The 16,549-nt window shown below is 36.2% G+C and overlaps 1 protein-coding gene across 2 annotated transcripts in view; it reads left to right on the plus strand.

Annotated features, from left to right (window-relative positions):
• The first annotated feature begins 4,445 nt into the window (after positions 1-4,445).
• Positions 4,446-16,549, plus strand: part of scube2 (signal peptide, CUB domain, EGF-like 2) — a 28,529-nt gene continuing 16,425 nt past the window's right edge. Inside the window, exons 1-9 of one of the 2 annotated variants that reach the window (XM_041275326.1) lie at positions 4,446-4,644; positions 5,586-5,708; positions 6,408-6,533; positions 7,236-7,370; positions 12,283-12,408; positions 12,847-12,963; positions 14,235-14,324; positions 15,665-15,781; positions 16,315-16,437. In XM_041275326.1, coding sequence (XP_041131260.1) covers positions 4,557-4,644; positions 5,586-5,708; positions 6,408-6,533; positions 7,236-7,370; positions 12,283-12,408; positions 12,847-12,963; positions 14,235-14,324; positions 15,665-15,781; positions 16,315-16,437 — 1,045 coding nt within the window. In that variant the 5' untranslated portion in view covers positions 4,446-4,556. The remainder of the gene's footprint in view (positions 4,645-5,585; positions 5,709-6,407; positions 6,534-7,235; positions 7,371-12,282; positions 12,409-12,846; positions 12,964-14,234; positions 14,325-15,664; positions 15,782-16,314; positions 16,438-16,549) is intronic. The other variant, XM_041275325.1, reaches the window with a different exon arrangement.

Consider the following 16,549-nt stretch of genomic DNA (forward strand, 5'->3'; position numbering starts at 1 on the left):
GTTAAGTGGTAGAGAAATGTTGTGTGTTATTTTTTGTTAGTCCTCAAATGTTCTGAAGGTACTTCGCAATAGTAAAACCACTTTCTTTTGTGTAAATGACATCAGATTCAGACAATATGCTTGACGTCATCAGGAAAGATCAGACCTTTTGTTGTGAAACACAGAAAAAAAAGTATCCTCATGTTAAATATTGAACTGGAATTTGTAGTCATGCGTAAGCCTTTCTCTTTGATAATTAACAGTTTGACAGAATATTGTATATCTTCTATTAAAATGTTTTGTGTGTCTCATCCATTTATATATTCCAACCAATGCATTTCCAGGGCCTTGTGTGTGGTGGCTTCTGCATATTTGTTGCCAAATGCTTGACTCATCGATTTTATAGAACAGCTGTAGCTTCTGTGAGTAACATGGCTGTAATGATGCTGTGTTTGTAATACAAAACTGCTTTAGATTAATCATGGTCTTCACTCTGTCACTCAAGTGCAGTTGTAAATCTGATTCATTTCATTACGCCAAAAGTGGTTCAAATTCAACATTCAATTCTGTAATGCATTGTCATAGTTGCTTCTGCTGTTAGCCACACATTAGCTTCCCCAAATTATATTTGCATCATCTGACTTGCATCCTGTACTTTTGCCGCTTTTACTCTGGCTATATATATATATATATATATATATATATAAATTTTAAAAATGCTGCAATGAAATAAAAAGCCTGAAGGGGTTAATGTACAAAAGTTATTTAAGGGTTGTTGGATTGGTTTCTGTTTTTTTTTTTCAGAAAAGCACTGTTTTTAAATGGAGAAAGAAAATCTGCGTTGCTCTGAAATATTTAACAGTGGCATCTTAAATCGTTAACTGTAATTACAATATTAAACTGTAATCGAACAATGTCAACCCTAATCCCATTTGTGTTGGCCTGTGGTTTGGTTAATTCTGGCAATGTTGGAGTCCTGTTTGGATTAAACTAGTGTATGTCCTATTGGTCAGGTAAAGTCAGATTGCTGGCTGTTTCTGTTTTTCATTCAAATGTGCTCACATAGTTATCGGTGTAGATACACCACTGTTCTATTCTAGTTCAGAGTCCCGTAGTGGTAGAATATTATATTTTTTAGAAGCAGGGAAAGTGGTGTTCTATTATGGATACTCTTCAGATAAATCATTCAATGCCAGGCAGTAATTGTGAATTCTCAATTTCAAATGAAAACGGAAAATATTTAAAAAGTAGCTAAAAGAGAATGATTTTTATTTTTTTTAAATTGTCAGTTTGTATCAATCTTTCAGTATATTGAGTCACAAAGTCTCTGTGAAGCAGAGGAATCTGTATGTAATTCAGTTTGGTGATGGCTTTTTTAGTTTAAGAAAATAATTTACCAAATGATAAATAGATCTTTGTTTTCTTGTAGAAAGGTGCTCTTTCTAATTTACAATTAACAGTAAGGTACATTTACTGTTTTCAGTTAGCATTTTAGGTGTGCCTTAGTAGAAACCAGTGGAACTTGCAACATTTGTCATACTTTTAAATAAAATGTCTAGGTTTCCAGTGTAATTTATTTTATTTATTTCACAATCTTTCTGTATTCACCTCCTACTGTAAAGAACTTTTTAAAATCATTATTTTTCTGCACTTTTGAAATATTTTGTTAAATTGAATGCTATTTTATATATCTACTGTAATACTTCTGTATTTTAATAAAATATGAAAACAAGGTTTTATGGTTTTTTTTTTTTGTGTAGAACAAAACTATAGTTAAAAAGCAGTTTGTGGATACCAATGCATTGTTGAGTTTTGTATGTTTTATTAACTCTCGCATCCCAGAAATAAATCTGCAGAAGGGAGTCAGAAATTGCCCTATTAAGAGAACATGTCAGAACCATGAAAGGGATGGTATCTGTGACACCAGCTAGTACAGCAGTGTTCTTTGCTTCTGCAATTTACTATTGTTTTCTTATAGAACTTTGTTTTCTAATGGGGGGGGGGGGTAAGTGAAGCAATAGTTAAAACACCTGCCTTAATAAATACAAAATTGTTTTGAGGTCTTATATATACATACTGTTACCCCCATCCAATTTCAAGGTCTTCTTGGAGGAAACAAGAATCGGCACAAATCCAAATTTAGCCACCAGATGTCGCTGTTTGCCGGTTCTGCAAAATACGTTTCAGAATTTGCTCAGTTTGACCGCTTATATATACCATGAACTGTTTTCATTTGTTTGCAAAATCTTTACGTATCCGGCTAATTCGTTGTCAATCCCTAGATCAGTACACTACACGTTTTATTCAATTGTTAAAATAAATGTACTAGAAATTGATGCTGTATTAATTAGAAAACTCTTTATACAACCTCTCAAATAAGGCATAATATGCTATTTAATAAAATACATATGCTACATGGATTCTATGTCAAAACACAGGTATTAATTGAATACAATCTTAGTTGTTGGACAAATTGTGACAGCATATTTGTTGCATACGATTTCTCTTGTTAGGTGTTGCTCACAGTTAAGAAGTAAAATATGACGTACAGTATTAATTTTAACAAACTTGTGACATATTCATATTAAATAATGATTTAATCATTCCCATAACAGACAGACGTCAATAGCACATGCGTATTACTCGATAGACTATAGCAATGTGTGTGTGTGTGTGTAAGGAATTCATATTTGCGCAGGTTTGGAAGTTGGCACGTTCTGTAATATTTGGAAGAGTTCCAGCAGCACATACAGCAAGAGGCTCGCGCACTCATATTTCACGCATTATTGGAGTATTTAGAAAACCCTCGGGAAGGATTTCAAACTGTCTAAACCACAAAGAAAAACGTCCGCCTTGTATTAGACTATTGACTAAATGCAATATATGATTTACACGGTTTAGTTAACTCTGAAGCAGTAACACGACTAAGCGGCCGAATACCGCCTCCTTCCACCTGTATCAAATTCTACCGGTTATTAAACCGATTTTTATAAATGTGCCGTTATTTTTGAGTGAAGGTGAAAATTAAATACATATTCAAAGCCGTGTTATGCTTTAATATATTGTCGGTTGAAGGGCCACTATAGCCTTATTGAAGGCATCTTTGTTAATTTAATATTTAAGGTTATGTGATAAATCTTTTTAATTGTGTGTATGAAGTTGTAGTATTTTTCTAGCAAAAGGTTTCATGATTTTACTGTAAGCGTTATCTACCATCGTTTAAATGATCTGTTCAAGAGTTTGTAACACGAAATGGGGGCTGGGGGAGGGTCGAGGGGCAACCCCCACCGATTTCAACACCCCCCACTTTATTTGTTAGCTAAAGCAGTCCCAAAACGACAGTTTAGCGGTACTCTAAAGACATCATTTTGCTAGTTGCAGTATTTTTTGTTTGTTTGTTTAAAGAACATATTTCATTGTGTGTGTGTGTGGGGGGGGCGATATACAGCCTATGGTTTGTGCTTTAGTGAGTATTGTAAACTCACTGTTAAAAACAAGTGTATTTATTTATGAGTAGGGGGTGGGTCTGATTATGCTGCGACCACTTAAATAGAATTAGCCATGTACCACTGACTGCTTTCAGAGAAAGAGACTTTGATCATTTACAACCCCCCCCCCCCCCCCAAAAAAAAAAAAAAAAAAAAAAAAAAAAAAAACAAAAACAAAAAAAAAAAAAAACAGAGCAGACAAGTGAACGTATTGAGCTAATGTACGATGCTTGCGTAGCCAGTTCAAGACTTTTGCAAATAGAAACATCTCAGAGGTTGAAAACACAAACAAGGGAAGTACTGAAGCACGGGCGCTAAGGTCGCCAAGGTGATCCAGTTGCCTTTCTTTGTCGGGGGGGAAAAATGTAACCTCCCTTAAAATTGCTTCTCTCTCTGAATTCCATTGAATATTTGCGATTCCCAGGAAAGGGGAAGAATAAAAACGTCCACAGACCTCAACTGTAACAGTATAATTTATACATTATTGTCAAAGAAATGCATTGCAGCCTTTTTACTCCGCACAAGTAAGAGTAATTCATCGCATATAGTTAATTCGCTTATTTTGAACGTTGTTCTCAAGTGGATGCTCGCTTGTATTCTTCGTTAATTGGATTCGAAAGGATTGTATAGGTTGCTAGCCCCCAACGTCTACCTTAACCGTTTACAAATGTATCTTTACTTGCTGTACCTGCGAATGAAGCGGTAGTTGAGCGTTTTCTTCTTATCCTAAAACAATAGTGTTGACTTGTCAGTGGGTAAAACCCTTGCCCATCTTGTCACACTTTATCCCCGGCTATCCAATGTGAACTGGTCCATGAAATGCTTTCATGTTTAGCCACGGAAAGCCTTTCGGTTGCCTCGAGGAGGGGAAATGGGGGGGGGGGGGTGGGCGGGGCGATGACGGCTCACTTTTTCAAGTAAGAGTGAGTCCCTCCCTCTAGGGAGATCTCCTTTAAAAAAAAAAAAAAAAAAAAAAAACCTTCGTCAAGCCTGCTGACAGAATAGCATGGAAATGAGACTGACACTTGGTCATTTTCTCAGTGCAAACGCGTCCTTGCAAGAAGACACCTATCCTCGGATCATATCATTATGGGAGCTGTTTGTTTTGCCAGGCACTTTTGTTTGTTTTTCCTCTTGTTAAATACTCATCAAAGCACCGCAAGCGCAGGGATTAAGGGTGAGTTTTCCTATATGACGGGGCTTCTTGCACATGTTTACATTGTAACTTTGAAAATAATAACTAACTATTAATTTTAGTTTAAAATAAATGTATTTAATTTCCTTTGGAAATTAGGTTGATGTTATGTTTTACATTTGCGTGTGGCTACTATCATTTGTACCTTTTGCAACGGATACCAATATTGCTTTTTTAGTTTCTTCTCTTTTATTTTTTTATTTTTTTTATTTTTTATGTTTATTTAAACGAATGCTTGTTTATTGGTCCATTATTTATTTATTGATCTATTTATTTATTTATATATTTATTGTTAACATGCAAGGTTTTAAACCTTAACTGAGTTAGCAATGGTTTTGGAGAAGACGAATCTGAATGTGTTTTTAATTTAATTTAAAGATTTTTTTTTTTTTTTTTTTTAGTTTTATTTGCACTGCATCCTTGCTGGGTCAGTTATGTGATACGTGATGTTTGCGTGGTTGCGTTTGCTGGAATATGTATAGAATTACTTATAAACAGTAAAACGTCTTGCATTGTGTTGTACCTTCTTAATTCTTTTTAACGATCGTTTCAGACTGCTTGCTCTAACGTCCCCCAATCCAATACGTTCTCGTTTTGTAATTAAACCACCCTTTATCCTCTCATTACATTGCTCTTTTGTCTTCTTTTACTTCGGTTAAGAGCAGAAGCCCTCTTTGAGCACAGAGGTAAATAGAAACGATCTTTGGTCAATCAGCAGCTGGTTTGACAATCTCAGGTAAATAATGGGGGTTCTATCTGATGCTAAAGGTGGAAGACAAAACAACGTGCATTGGCGCAACGACCTTACACAAGTCTATCGTTTATATATCACGTCACTTAATGCTGTTGTGGAAGCCTTTTTTTTTCCCGATAAGACATTACATACTGTGTGAGTAGAGTTATTTTTGCATTTCGTTTTACAGATGTAGATCACTGCGCTGAAGGAACCGATGCCTGTCATTTAGACGCTATTTGTCAAAATACACCAAAGTCTTACAAGTGCACATGCAAAGCCGGTTACAAGGGCGATGGAATGCGATGTGAAGGTAAACTTTTTTTTTTTTATGACAAAAGCATGCATGAGTGGTTCCAGCCAAGTTTATTCTTGTTAACTGAGCGATCATTATCTATCATTTAAGCCTAGAAAGGGAAGCAGTAGAGGAAACCCTGCAGACGTTTGCCCGCTTATCAACACCCTCAACAAAACCACACAGACTGCTGTTTAATTCAGCGAGTAATACACTGAGATTTGTTTTATTCAGACAATATATTAAGCATTTGATTTGAATGGCGATTTATGCTGTTGACATACAAAACGTCTTATATATGGGCCGTGAAGAAGACAGGACTTATTGATTGTTTACAGTATGTAAATGTGTGTGTGTGCGCCTGCGTGCGTGCGTGCGTGTATGTGTACATTGTGTGCGTGCGTTTCTGTGTACAGTGTACCAGCATGCATGCGTGTGTGTACAATGTGTGTGTGTGTGTGTGTGTGTGTGTGTGTTTGTGTACAGTGTGTGTGTGTGCCTGCGTGCGTGCGTGTGTGTACAGTGTGTGTGTGTGTGTGTGTTTGTGTACAGTGTGTGTGTGTCCGCATGTGTGTGTGTACAGTGTGTGTGTTTGTGTACAGTGTGTGTGTACAGTGCATGTGTGTGCGTGTGTGTGTGTGTGTGTGTGCTGTGCCATTTCTACCCAGTGCTGGAATAACAAGCATTCATACCCCTCACTTGTGTCCCATTTCTTAGACGTTGATGAATGTGATAATGAATATGATGGGGGCTGTGTACACGAATGCAGCAACATTCCAGGCAATTACCGCTGCTCTTGTTTTGATGGATTCATGTTAGCACATGATGGACATAACTGTTTAGGTAAGAAACGTTTCATTATACCATACAACCCATAGAACGAGCTTTATGTAATCCATGTGATTTCACAGGTAGAGGTGGCAAATAGGTGTTGCGTGCAAATACACCTGCAGTGACGTTTCGGAACACAGTCAGTGCAACGGTTTACTGGAAAATCATATTAAGAGGTTTAATTGCTTTTTTTGTATTGTGGCCATGTTGTTTTATACTTTTAGACTGTAGAGATCCAGAGGAATTGTGTCCATGGTTTCTCAGAATGTCTCCAACGTAAAATTTTTTGCATGTATTCAGTTTATTTTGTGGTGTAAACAGTAAAAGCTGTGGTATTTAGCACTTGCAAACTAAGGCCTTTGCAAATTCAAGTTTGACTTCCAGGGGCTAAGTGCCACCTCTTCAGTTTTTAACACTGCCGAGTTAACAGCTGAGGTTTGAGGTCTGGGAGCAAAGAAGAGAAACCGCTGCCATTCAGCGGCGAAGCAGACTTGTACTGGTCATCCATTTTAAGAAACTTTAATACTGACAGAAGAACTGGCCACTCACTCGACATAACTGAGACCTTGAAAATCCTCATGATCCGTAAAATCCTGAAAAACAGGGCATTAAAAGCTAAAGGACTTCTAATGCTATAATAACGTCTGTATATATATTTTGTTGCACTCTATAACAGTAATGTGGAGGTTAATGTAGATTGTAATTTTTTTTCAGATGTGGATGAGTGTGCGATGAATAATGGTGGCTGTCAGCATGTTTGTGTCAACGCAATGGGCAGCTATGAGTGCCAGTGTAAACAAGGCTTCTTCCTGAGTGACAACCAGCACACGTGCATCCATCGCTCTGCAGGTGAGCTCCCTGGATGTTTTGGCAATGCCTTTCCTGCGTGCTTCATCCATCGCTTTTTAAGTCCTGTATTTTGTGTTTGACACCAAAGTAATTCAGTTTGGGTTGAAAGTTTCTGACACAACGCATTCAGTCCAGTGTCCATCTTATCAGCACTGTAATTGAACTATTCCTGCTTCTAATGGTGTGTTTAACCAAAGCAGAGTTCAGGTAGCACAATAGCACATGAATGCCAATCCATTTTCAGATGTGCATGGTGGAGAGGAATTGCTATTGACACCATGCTAGAATGTTTTTCTTACATGTCAAACACATGCTTATTGGAATCCTCCCACAGCTCATTTTAATACAAATATGTTTCTGCTGTGACACATTGAGGCCAGGTTTTGTCTTCATGGTAAGAATGGAGAGTTTGGCTTCACAATAGGAAGTACCTGTGACATTACTGTTTTTACCCTTATTAAAGCTGACCACAGTAAAAGCATAGTAAAGTGTAATAAAGCAAAGTGAAATCAATGTAAAGAATAGCAATGTGTGGTGAAGCATATTAATAAACATGGCAAGCCGGGGTAGACTATGGGAAATGTATAGTCCACCCATAAGAAAAGCCGTGGTAAACTTTTAGAAGTGTAGTAATGGAACTTTTTTTGTGTGTGTGTGTGTTTTGAACATAGTGCTGCAGTGTAATTTGCAAAAGAACAGCTTTCCAATCTTTCAAAAAGTCTGGATATGAATATTGCAGAATAGGTCATAACCACAAGATTATGAACAACTGCATTTTCATATTGAGGTGTTTGAAAAGTGCTCATGGTAACAAAGAGAAGGCATTACCACAGGTAGGTATAAGGCAGCACTATGGTTACATGTTGTGTAACATAACATTGTACATGACTTAGTCATCTGTGGTGCACATACATTGTATCACCCTGCCAAAAAATATTTTGATAAAGCTTGCTGAAATTCCCTATGTCCATTCTATAAGTCCTGTACCTAAGCTGTTTACTGCCGTGATGTCTTTTGTACCAGGTTGCTTAATCACAGAGATGGAGCGATCTTCATTGTATTCCTAACACCAGGGTGTTAAGTGTCCTGAACCCTGAAGCTTGTAACTCGTTTGGTTAGTTTATTTCCTCCAGCTGCATGGAGGATCCTATGTGGGCAAAAGGAAGTTTTTATCCTAATTGTAAAGTAAATGGATCAGTGGTGCGACTGCTTTCTTAGCATCTCATATCTGATTACGGTAATTTAAAGAGAGTTTTTTTTTGTTGTTTTTTTTTGGTTTAGCAGTGTCACACAATGACGGGAGAATTATTAGGCTAATTTGTAAGTTTATGTTATGTAGATATGTGATTGACAGCATAATAGTAGATGATAGCTTTTAAGTTGGGTTCTTTTTTCTCTTTTGTATTATCTGTAGGATTGTGGGTGTATAGAGAGTTCACTCTGTGGGAAAGGAACCCATGCCCTGTTGGAAAAGAATAAGTTCATAATTGCAGCTTTCAGAGTCTTTTGTGTGCTGCGTTTTAGATAAGAATAGAACACTGTTTTCGGTGTCTGTAACTTTCACCTTGCTCATTATTTTATTTTATTTTATTTTAAATGGCACATTACTTTTCAGCTAAATCGAATACAAAAATCATTTCCAGCAGGATTTAAATCCATGGAGCTCCGTGAAGATATTAATTCCAATATAGGCACTCATTCTGAAGTGCAAATGCAAAAACTACATTTTAGAGAGCAATGTGATTATTTGAATGGTATTAAGCTACTAATAGTCAAAGTTATCTTTGAAAGAAGAGTATACTGAAAGCAAAGGTGAAAAAGTTGCTTGTGCAAATATAAAAACAATTTATTTTAAGGCTGCATGACACACTCTTTTCACGTGTTTTCAACAAACGAATTGTTTCTGTTACTTTTTGACTTTGATGAAAAGCATTTATTTGGGCCGCAGATGGTTTCTGTCTTTTGTCCATCTGTTTTTTTTTCTTCCTTTTATATACACAAAATAATGCTTATTGGGATGACATTGTGTGTTCTGTGTCCGATGGCTCTGTGGCACTTAAAAGGTAGTGAAATGCATGGAATTTCCTGAGGCATCAGATGTATTATGTGAGGCCCCCATGCTGAAATGTTTGCTCAGATGAATCAAGGATCATGTTCTTTCTATGGAATATTTTGTTAAAGTTTCTATACGATACACTTTAGGCCAAAAAATGTGGACAGATAAACAGTTTAAAAAAAAAAAAAAAAAAAAAAATATATATATATATATATATATATATATATATATATATATATATATATATATATATATATATATATAATATATATATATATTATATATTTGGTAACGGTTGCATACCAATCATTTTGTATTTTGTAATGATAATACAGTTTTTAAAAACTCATTTGCTAAAAATATAGCACTGGCGATGTATATGTGAATAATCTCTTATAGTAGTTATTTCTTTCCCTTGTTTTTCATCAGTATATGTCCGCTGTTAAAGTTACTGAGACATACAAGAAAAGACCCCCAGTGTAGCCCCAAAAGCTCTGATGCCACTGAGTGACAGAACTGGATATCAGAATTTGACAGTTGTATGACCTGAGGGTTCTCCATTAGAAAGTCTCTCTGTGTTTCTATGATGACTTAAGATTTATTAAATGTCTGGAGCTTCTTAAAACCGTGGACTGGTAAAATAAGACATTTAAAAGCAGTTTAACACTACTGTGACGAGTAAGCATGGCAGTAAATCATTTTCAGGGAACACAGTCTTTTTAGTTAAGCAAACCACATCCTTTAACTTTGTTTTCACTGGAAAAGGGAGGAATTTAAAAGAGGAAGCAGTCTATCGCTTTCTTTCTTATCCATTTTAAATATGACTATTGAAGAGTTACAATAATTAATTTCTACTATAAGAGGGAAAACATCACATATTGGCTTGCAAGAACAGATTTGTGCAGTTTTCTTTTCATTACTGTAATTTAATTTAGAATATATTAAAATACATGGAACTGTTTTTTGCATACGACACATCTTATTATTTTTTTTAATGAAGAACATGATCAAATATACTACACATTAAACAACATACAGTTTTAATAAAATCATTTTCCTAAACAAGACAATACTTTCCAATTATCTGAAAAATGGAAAGCTTTAAGGTTCACATTCATTTTTAAGTATGTTTTTCTTCATCTAGTCTTGTTTTGTTTTACTACAACACAATACCGGAGTTTTGTTTTGAAAACTATGAAACTAGTCTCACTAACAGGTTTTGCATTTCTAACACAGTCTTCAATTAAGAATAACTAGATGTACGTGCATTATGATAATATAGCTAGTTCATTTTAACAGCACTGCTAATTACACTGGTAAAATGCTACCTATAAAGAGAAACATTAATGCTTGCTAAAGGTTAATAAATGTTTTTGTTTTTTTATTGCCTCAAGGGTACCTCTTTTTTTAACATCTTTATTGGTTCGCAGGCTTTAGCCAGAGCCTGCTGAGTCCTGTCTACACTGTCACTTTCATCCCAGCAGTGCAGATTAATAGCGGGTGTGTGAACAGTTTGTACCTGTCAAGAAGACACATTACAAAACGTTTCAGCTCACAACTGACATTCAACAAGGATCAGTGCTTGCGCTACCAGCAAGAGGTCTGTTGTGTTAGTGACTCCACTGAATCCACTGCCTTCTGAACAATGTGCACGTCGTTTGGGAAGGAGCAGGCAACAGAACCGACTCAGTTTGCACAGCCTCGAGTGTATGGAGAGAGCCAGTGCTTTGAAGTAATGCTTATGTAGTAATTAAAGTTGATGCGCTGTGGTCACTTGTTTTTCTGGTATATTCTATATCGTCAGTCGTAACAGAATATGCACCTCACATTAAATTACAATAACTTGTGGTTCCAGTACTGTCTTGTTAATCTTGTGATTAAAATGAAAAAAGGTACCACTAAATCAAAGTCATTGTAATGAGCCCTTTTAAAATCATAACCAGTATAGAGAGGGTTACATTTTGAATTAAGTATGTTTAGGCAAGATCAGGTTCTGTTTTATCATAATCTAAACAAATAAATATACTTCCAATTAATGCACTTCAAAAAGCAAAAATAACTATTCTTGGTTTTACAAGAATGCGTCCTTCATATAAAATAACTACAGGGAGCTGTCACGGTTAATAACAAAATTATGATGTCACCTTTTTCATGTGAAATTAGGTTTAACCCTAATAAAAAAAAAAAAAATCTGTCTTAATTAACCCTAACATCTGAACCCCTCATAATATATTATTATTAACAACAGGCTGCAGGAATACAGGTTTGTGTAACAGGTAACTTATAGTAATAATGGTCAGCCTCTTTAATAGCTTGCTTTTAGAGGCTTATCAATGCACCCCTAAAGGGAAGTATGAGGAAGTTTGCTTTCCTGTAACTTTTCCATACGGCTCTGATCACAGTAAATGGATAACACTATGTAACACAATTTTTGTTTCTGGGTAGTAAGTGTTATTTCCTAATTGCTTATGCCTCAAAAGTATAGAAAATGGCTATTATTCCCCACAGACTTTGCTGTTGTGACCAGGACAGTGATATTTTGAAATATCACTATTTCCAATGAGAAAACGGGAGCTTTTGTGTCTTTTCGTTCACATAAAGTCAGAAAAAAACAACATGCGAATCCAAATTAACATGTATTTATACTAAAGTAATACAAAAATGACTACAAAAGATTTAGAAGTGAGTAGTTTTGAGATTTACGATTATACTGTAAATTTACAGTATAATCATAAATCTCAAAACACTACTCACTTCTAAATCTTTTGTAGTCATTAGGAAATAACACTTACTACCCAGGAACAAAAAAAAAAAATTGTTACACGGTGTAATTACCCACATGGTTCTCTTTCACAGAGGGAATGAGCTGCATGAACAAAGATCACGGCTGTGCCCACATCTGCAAGGAGGCTCCGAGAGGGGGCGCGGCTTGTGAATGCAGACCTGGTTTTGAGCTTGCCAAGAACCAGAGGCACTGCATCTGTATGTGCAACCTTGTATTGTTCTATCTTGTATTGGTTTTAATGTAACGGTTAGTTTAATCTTGACAATACAATCTGTTATGAATACAATGAAATGATCATCTCTGCCCAATTCTGATTGTTCTTCTAATTTTATAACAAGTTTATATACCAGATAGTTAATATCGTTTGTTTACCTATAAACCTTTCTTGTGAACATGTATTTGAGGATTTATCAGTTTGTTCATAACCTGCTCTGCTTGCTTGGATCCTTGTGAACAACTCAACAGAACTTCATTTAAACCAATGAGCACATTATACTTCCTGACAGAGTGACTATACTTCATGGAAGTCCTAGTGTGTAGTCGTTTAACCCCTAGCCTGGTGAACCTGTTTCAGGTTTAATTACTGTGTTGACAAGTTTCACTGTCTGGTATCAAAGTGCTGATATTTTATTCAGTGACGTGCAATCATGGAAACGGTGGCTGCCAGCACACCTGCGATGACGCTGACCACGGACCGATTTGTGGATGTCACCAGAAGTATGCCCTCCACTCTGATGGGAAAACATGCATAGGTAAGGGCGTAGGGTACCCTGAGCTATATGAGAAATCAGTGAAATATTTAATGAGGTTAAAAAGGGCTTTTTATATATATATATATATATATATATATATATATATATATATATATATATATATATATATATATATATATATATATATATAAACTACCTGCACGAACAGAACCTTTTTAGTTTTTTTCTGTTTAAACCGTGTATGCCTGGTTGTTCATGGATTAAATGTGTATTTTCAAAACTGACTATTAAAACTTAGATCGGGAAAGAATAATAGTATTTTGTAGCCACAATGCCTGAAACGTCCAGTACTTACAAAAAAGATTCACCACCTTGTATACATTTCTTTTTTTCTGTTTCTTCTTCTTTTGTTTCTCCTGTCCTGAACTCCCACGCTCAGTTTATTGCTTGTCTTGTCTGTAACTCAAAGACAAAACCCCCACTTTCTCTGCAATTTGAAACCAAGTAGTCTCTATTGCAGTCAAGTTCTCTAGCCACCGAATCCTCACCTCATACATGTAGCATCGAGAACCCGAGACAACTCACAGACCAAAGAGCACACCTCGTCTCTGGAGGAGAGCATAGATGAGTTTGCCACTGATCCCGATCCATCGTTCAAATGACTTTTGCTTGAGCGCTCCAATTTGATGCATGTGAGGCTGTGTCTGGAAATACAATTAGATTGCTTGTTCTTAAACTAACTTGAGCGAAATTAACACAAACCATTTACTGTAGGCTTCCATGTTGCAGTTATAAATGTCAGCGATAGTAAAAACAAGCATGCTGCCTGTAAACAAGCTCCAGACATTGCTTGCAATGGACACATAACATCGAATACTGGTATTTCCTTGCTTGCCAGTTATAGACAAACAGGCAACCAGCTCTGCAGCTAACATCTCTTTTGTGCATGCATTTTCTTTCTTTAGTTGCTATGTATGTGACTTTACTTTCTATCTCTTTATGTTGCTCGATGTCCAAAATCTTGCTTTGGCTTTCCAGTATGTGTAGGCAAGCTTTTTTTTTATCTTGTATTTTTTTCTCTCTCTAGTGAAATTATGTAAGTGCGTCTATGTCAATTTGCATTGCTTTGTGTTTAACCTTTGTTATCCTGTTGTGATGATGTGTGATTTGAGCTGCTACATGTACTAAACTGAACAGAGAAAGAAAAAAATAACTGTCTGAAAATTTGAAGAATTCCACCGTTGTAGCACAACCTCCTTTAGCTGACGCATCTGAACTGGTTGACCGACTGCCATCTATTTGTGTTATAGAGAAGGATGAGGCTGCAGTTGAGAGCTCAGTGTACAATGCCACGTCAGTAGCTGATGTGGACAAGCGGGTGAAACGGCGACTGCTAATGGGTAACACGTTTCAGTTTCTCTGTCTCTGCTTTATCTTTGCCTTTATTTGTATTAGTCTTCTTGCCTTGAACTAGATGCCATCACACTACCCCATTGGCAAACATTGTGCTGCACGTTTGACATCAGTTGTCATTGTCTAGTATAGCATTTGCTTTCACCTTTATCCAACGCGTTGATATTCTCCCAGGATGCTAGAATAGGTCCAAAGATTGCTAAATACAGGAGATTATTCAAGCTACTCTTCAGTTTGGTTTGCAGTACCATGCTTGAGCCATAAAGGTTTCAGTTATATAACCTTTTCAACTTTACCAACACGGTGGAGGTCTAGATTTATTTTCTGGACACCACGTCTCAGAAATGCATGCAGAAACTACCATGTATCTGCATTTAGACTGTACACAGATGAGTGGCATTAACAAAATAACAATCAAAACTACGTAATATTATAAATAAGCATTTAAATAAAAAGGTACATGTACTTAATATTTAATCTCCACTAAAAAGGAGAAATGCATTATTCGGTACAAGTGAGTTTCAAAGTATAAAGATTGTATTCACTAATCATTAGCATGTGAGTTATTGCATTGCTGTGTGGTATATAGCAAAAAGCTATTTTCTATTATCTAACAAAACAAGCCACACAAATACGCTGAGATTGAAACCCATGATAAAGTCTAATAAAAAAGACTGAGAATTGATTTGTTAATGAAGTGGATGTGCTTAATGACATAAAGAGATGCTTTACACCTACTCTCATGAAATGAACCCTTCTTGTAAAATGGCCCGTATTAGATTTATATTACTGAGCTTGTGAAACCCTGTTCTACAGTTGCCAGTGCTGAATAATTTCATTTCTTTTTTGCAATGATAACAGGATATTGAATGGTAAATGTAACATTCCTGTTTTGTTTTTTTTAACAAACTGTGAAATGGCTACATGCCCACTTTTTCTAAAATGATTTCCAGTGCTGTCAGTCTCACGTGTGTACTTATCCACCAAACGGGATAGTGTGATGGTGTAACTTTGTAAAACTGTCAGTTCAGCAAGGTGCTTCTTCTTGATTTGACCTTCTTTGCTTCTACTCAGAATTGCAAACAGTCATGTAAGACGATTTAGTTTTGTTTGGTTGTCGTGGGTATGTTACCCGTGTCATTTGCCTTAATTTCGTCCACAGTGGAAAAAACAGGCCCTTATCTCTTTATATGACTGCTCCATAATACAGTTCTAATTTTATATTATCATTCAGTAAAAAAAAAAAATGGTTTGTAGTTTTCTGAACATGTTTAATGCATTAGTTTTAAAATGCATTGCTAAACCTGAAAAGTGTCTTCCCTTTCAGAAACGTGTGCGGTTAACAATGGAGGCTGCGATCGCACTTGTAAAGACACCTCTACGGGCGTTCGGTGCAGCTGTCCAGTAGGATTTACATTGCAGGCCGATGGAAAGACCTGTAAAGGTTAGACACCTGAAATGGTTATTACCTGATATCATATATGCATAAAGGAGATCGTTAAGTAAAGCCTATGAGGTGTATATTAGGTGGGTTCACTTCCTTATATCTTGTGACAATGTCCCCTTCAGTCACTGTGTGTATAATTGTACCATGTTACCTTTCCTATCCATATATCTATCTTATAATGCATAATTCAACTTCTGAATGTAGCTACAGTAGCTTGTCCAGCAGAGTAGGGTAAAAGCTCTTCTTGCTGGCCCTCAAGGGTTGTTATTTTGCAATCTTCAGGTTACCTTGGGTTTGCGAACAAACATTTAGCATGTCACACTAATCGCTTGTTCAACAACTCCCACCCACCAGTAACCTATGGCAGCTTTGAGGTTTCATATTATAAACCTTCCACCTACCTACCTACCACAGTTCTTAAAGTGTTAGTTTTCAAAACTTAGTATGAAGTATTTTCTATATTCATTCATTACAAAAGACACTTTCTTACAAGACCCCCGTTTATGAAATTGCTGATTTTCACCTTGCAGATATTGATGAATGCCAGTTCCATAATGGAGGATGTGATCAATTCTGTAAAAACACGATTGGGAGTTTTGAATGCAGCTGCAAAAAGGGATTCAAGCTTTTAACAGATGAGAAATCTTGCCAAGGTAAGTGAATTATATTTTCACAGTATGTGTGTTCATTTTTTAAAAACATAAAAATAGAATAACAATAGAATTGTGTGATCACTGAGATTAGACTTATCTGTTTCAGTAGGGA

The sequence above is a fragment of the Polyodon spathula genome, chromosome 17, assembly GCF_017654505.1.
Source record: "Polyodon spathula isolate WHYD16114869_AA chromosome 17, ASM1765450v1, whole genome shotgun sequence".
NCBI classification, from domain to species: Eukaryota; Metazoa; Chordata; class Actinopteri; order Acipenseriformes; family Polyodontidae; genus Polyodon; species Polyodon spathula.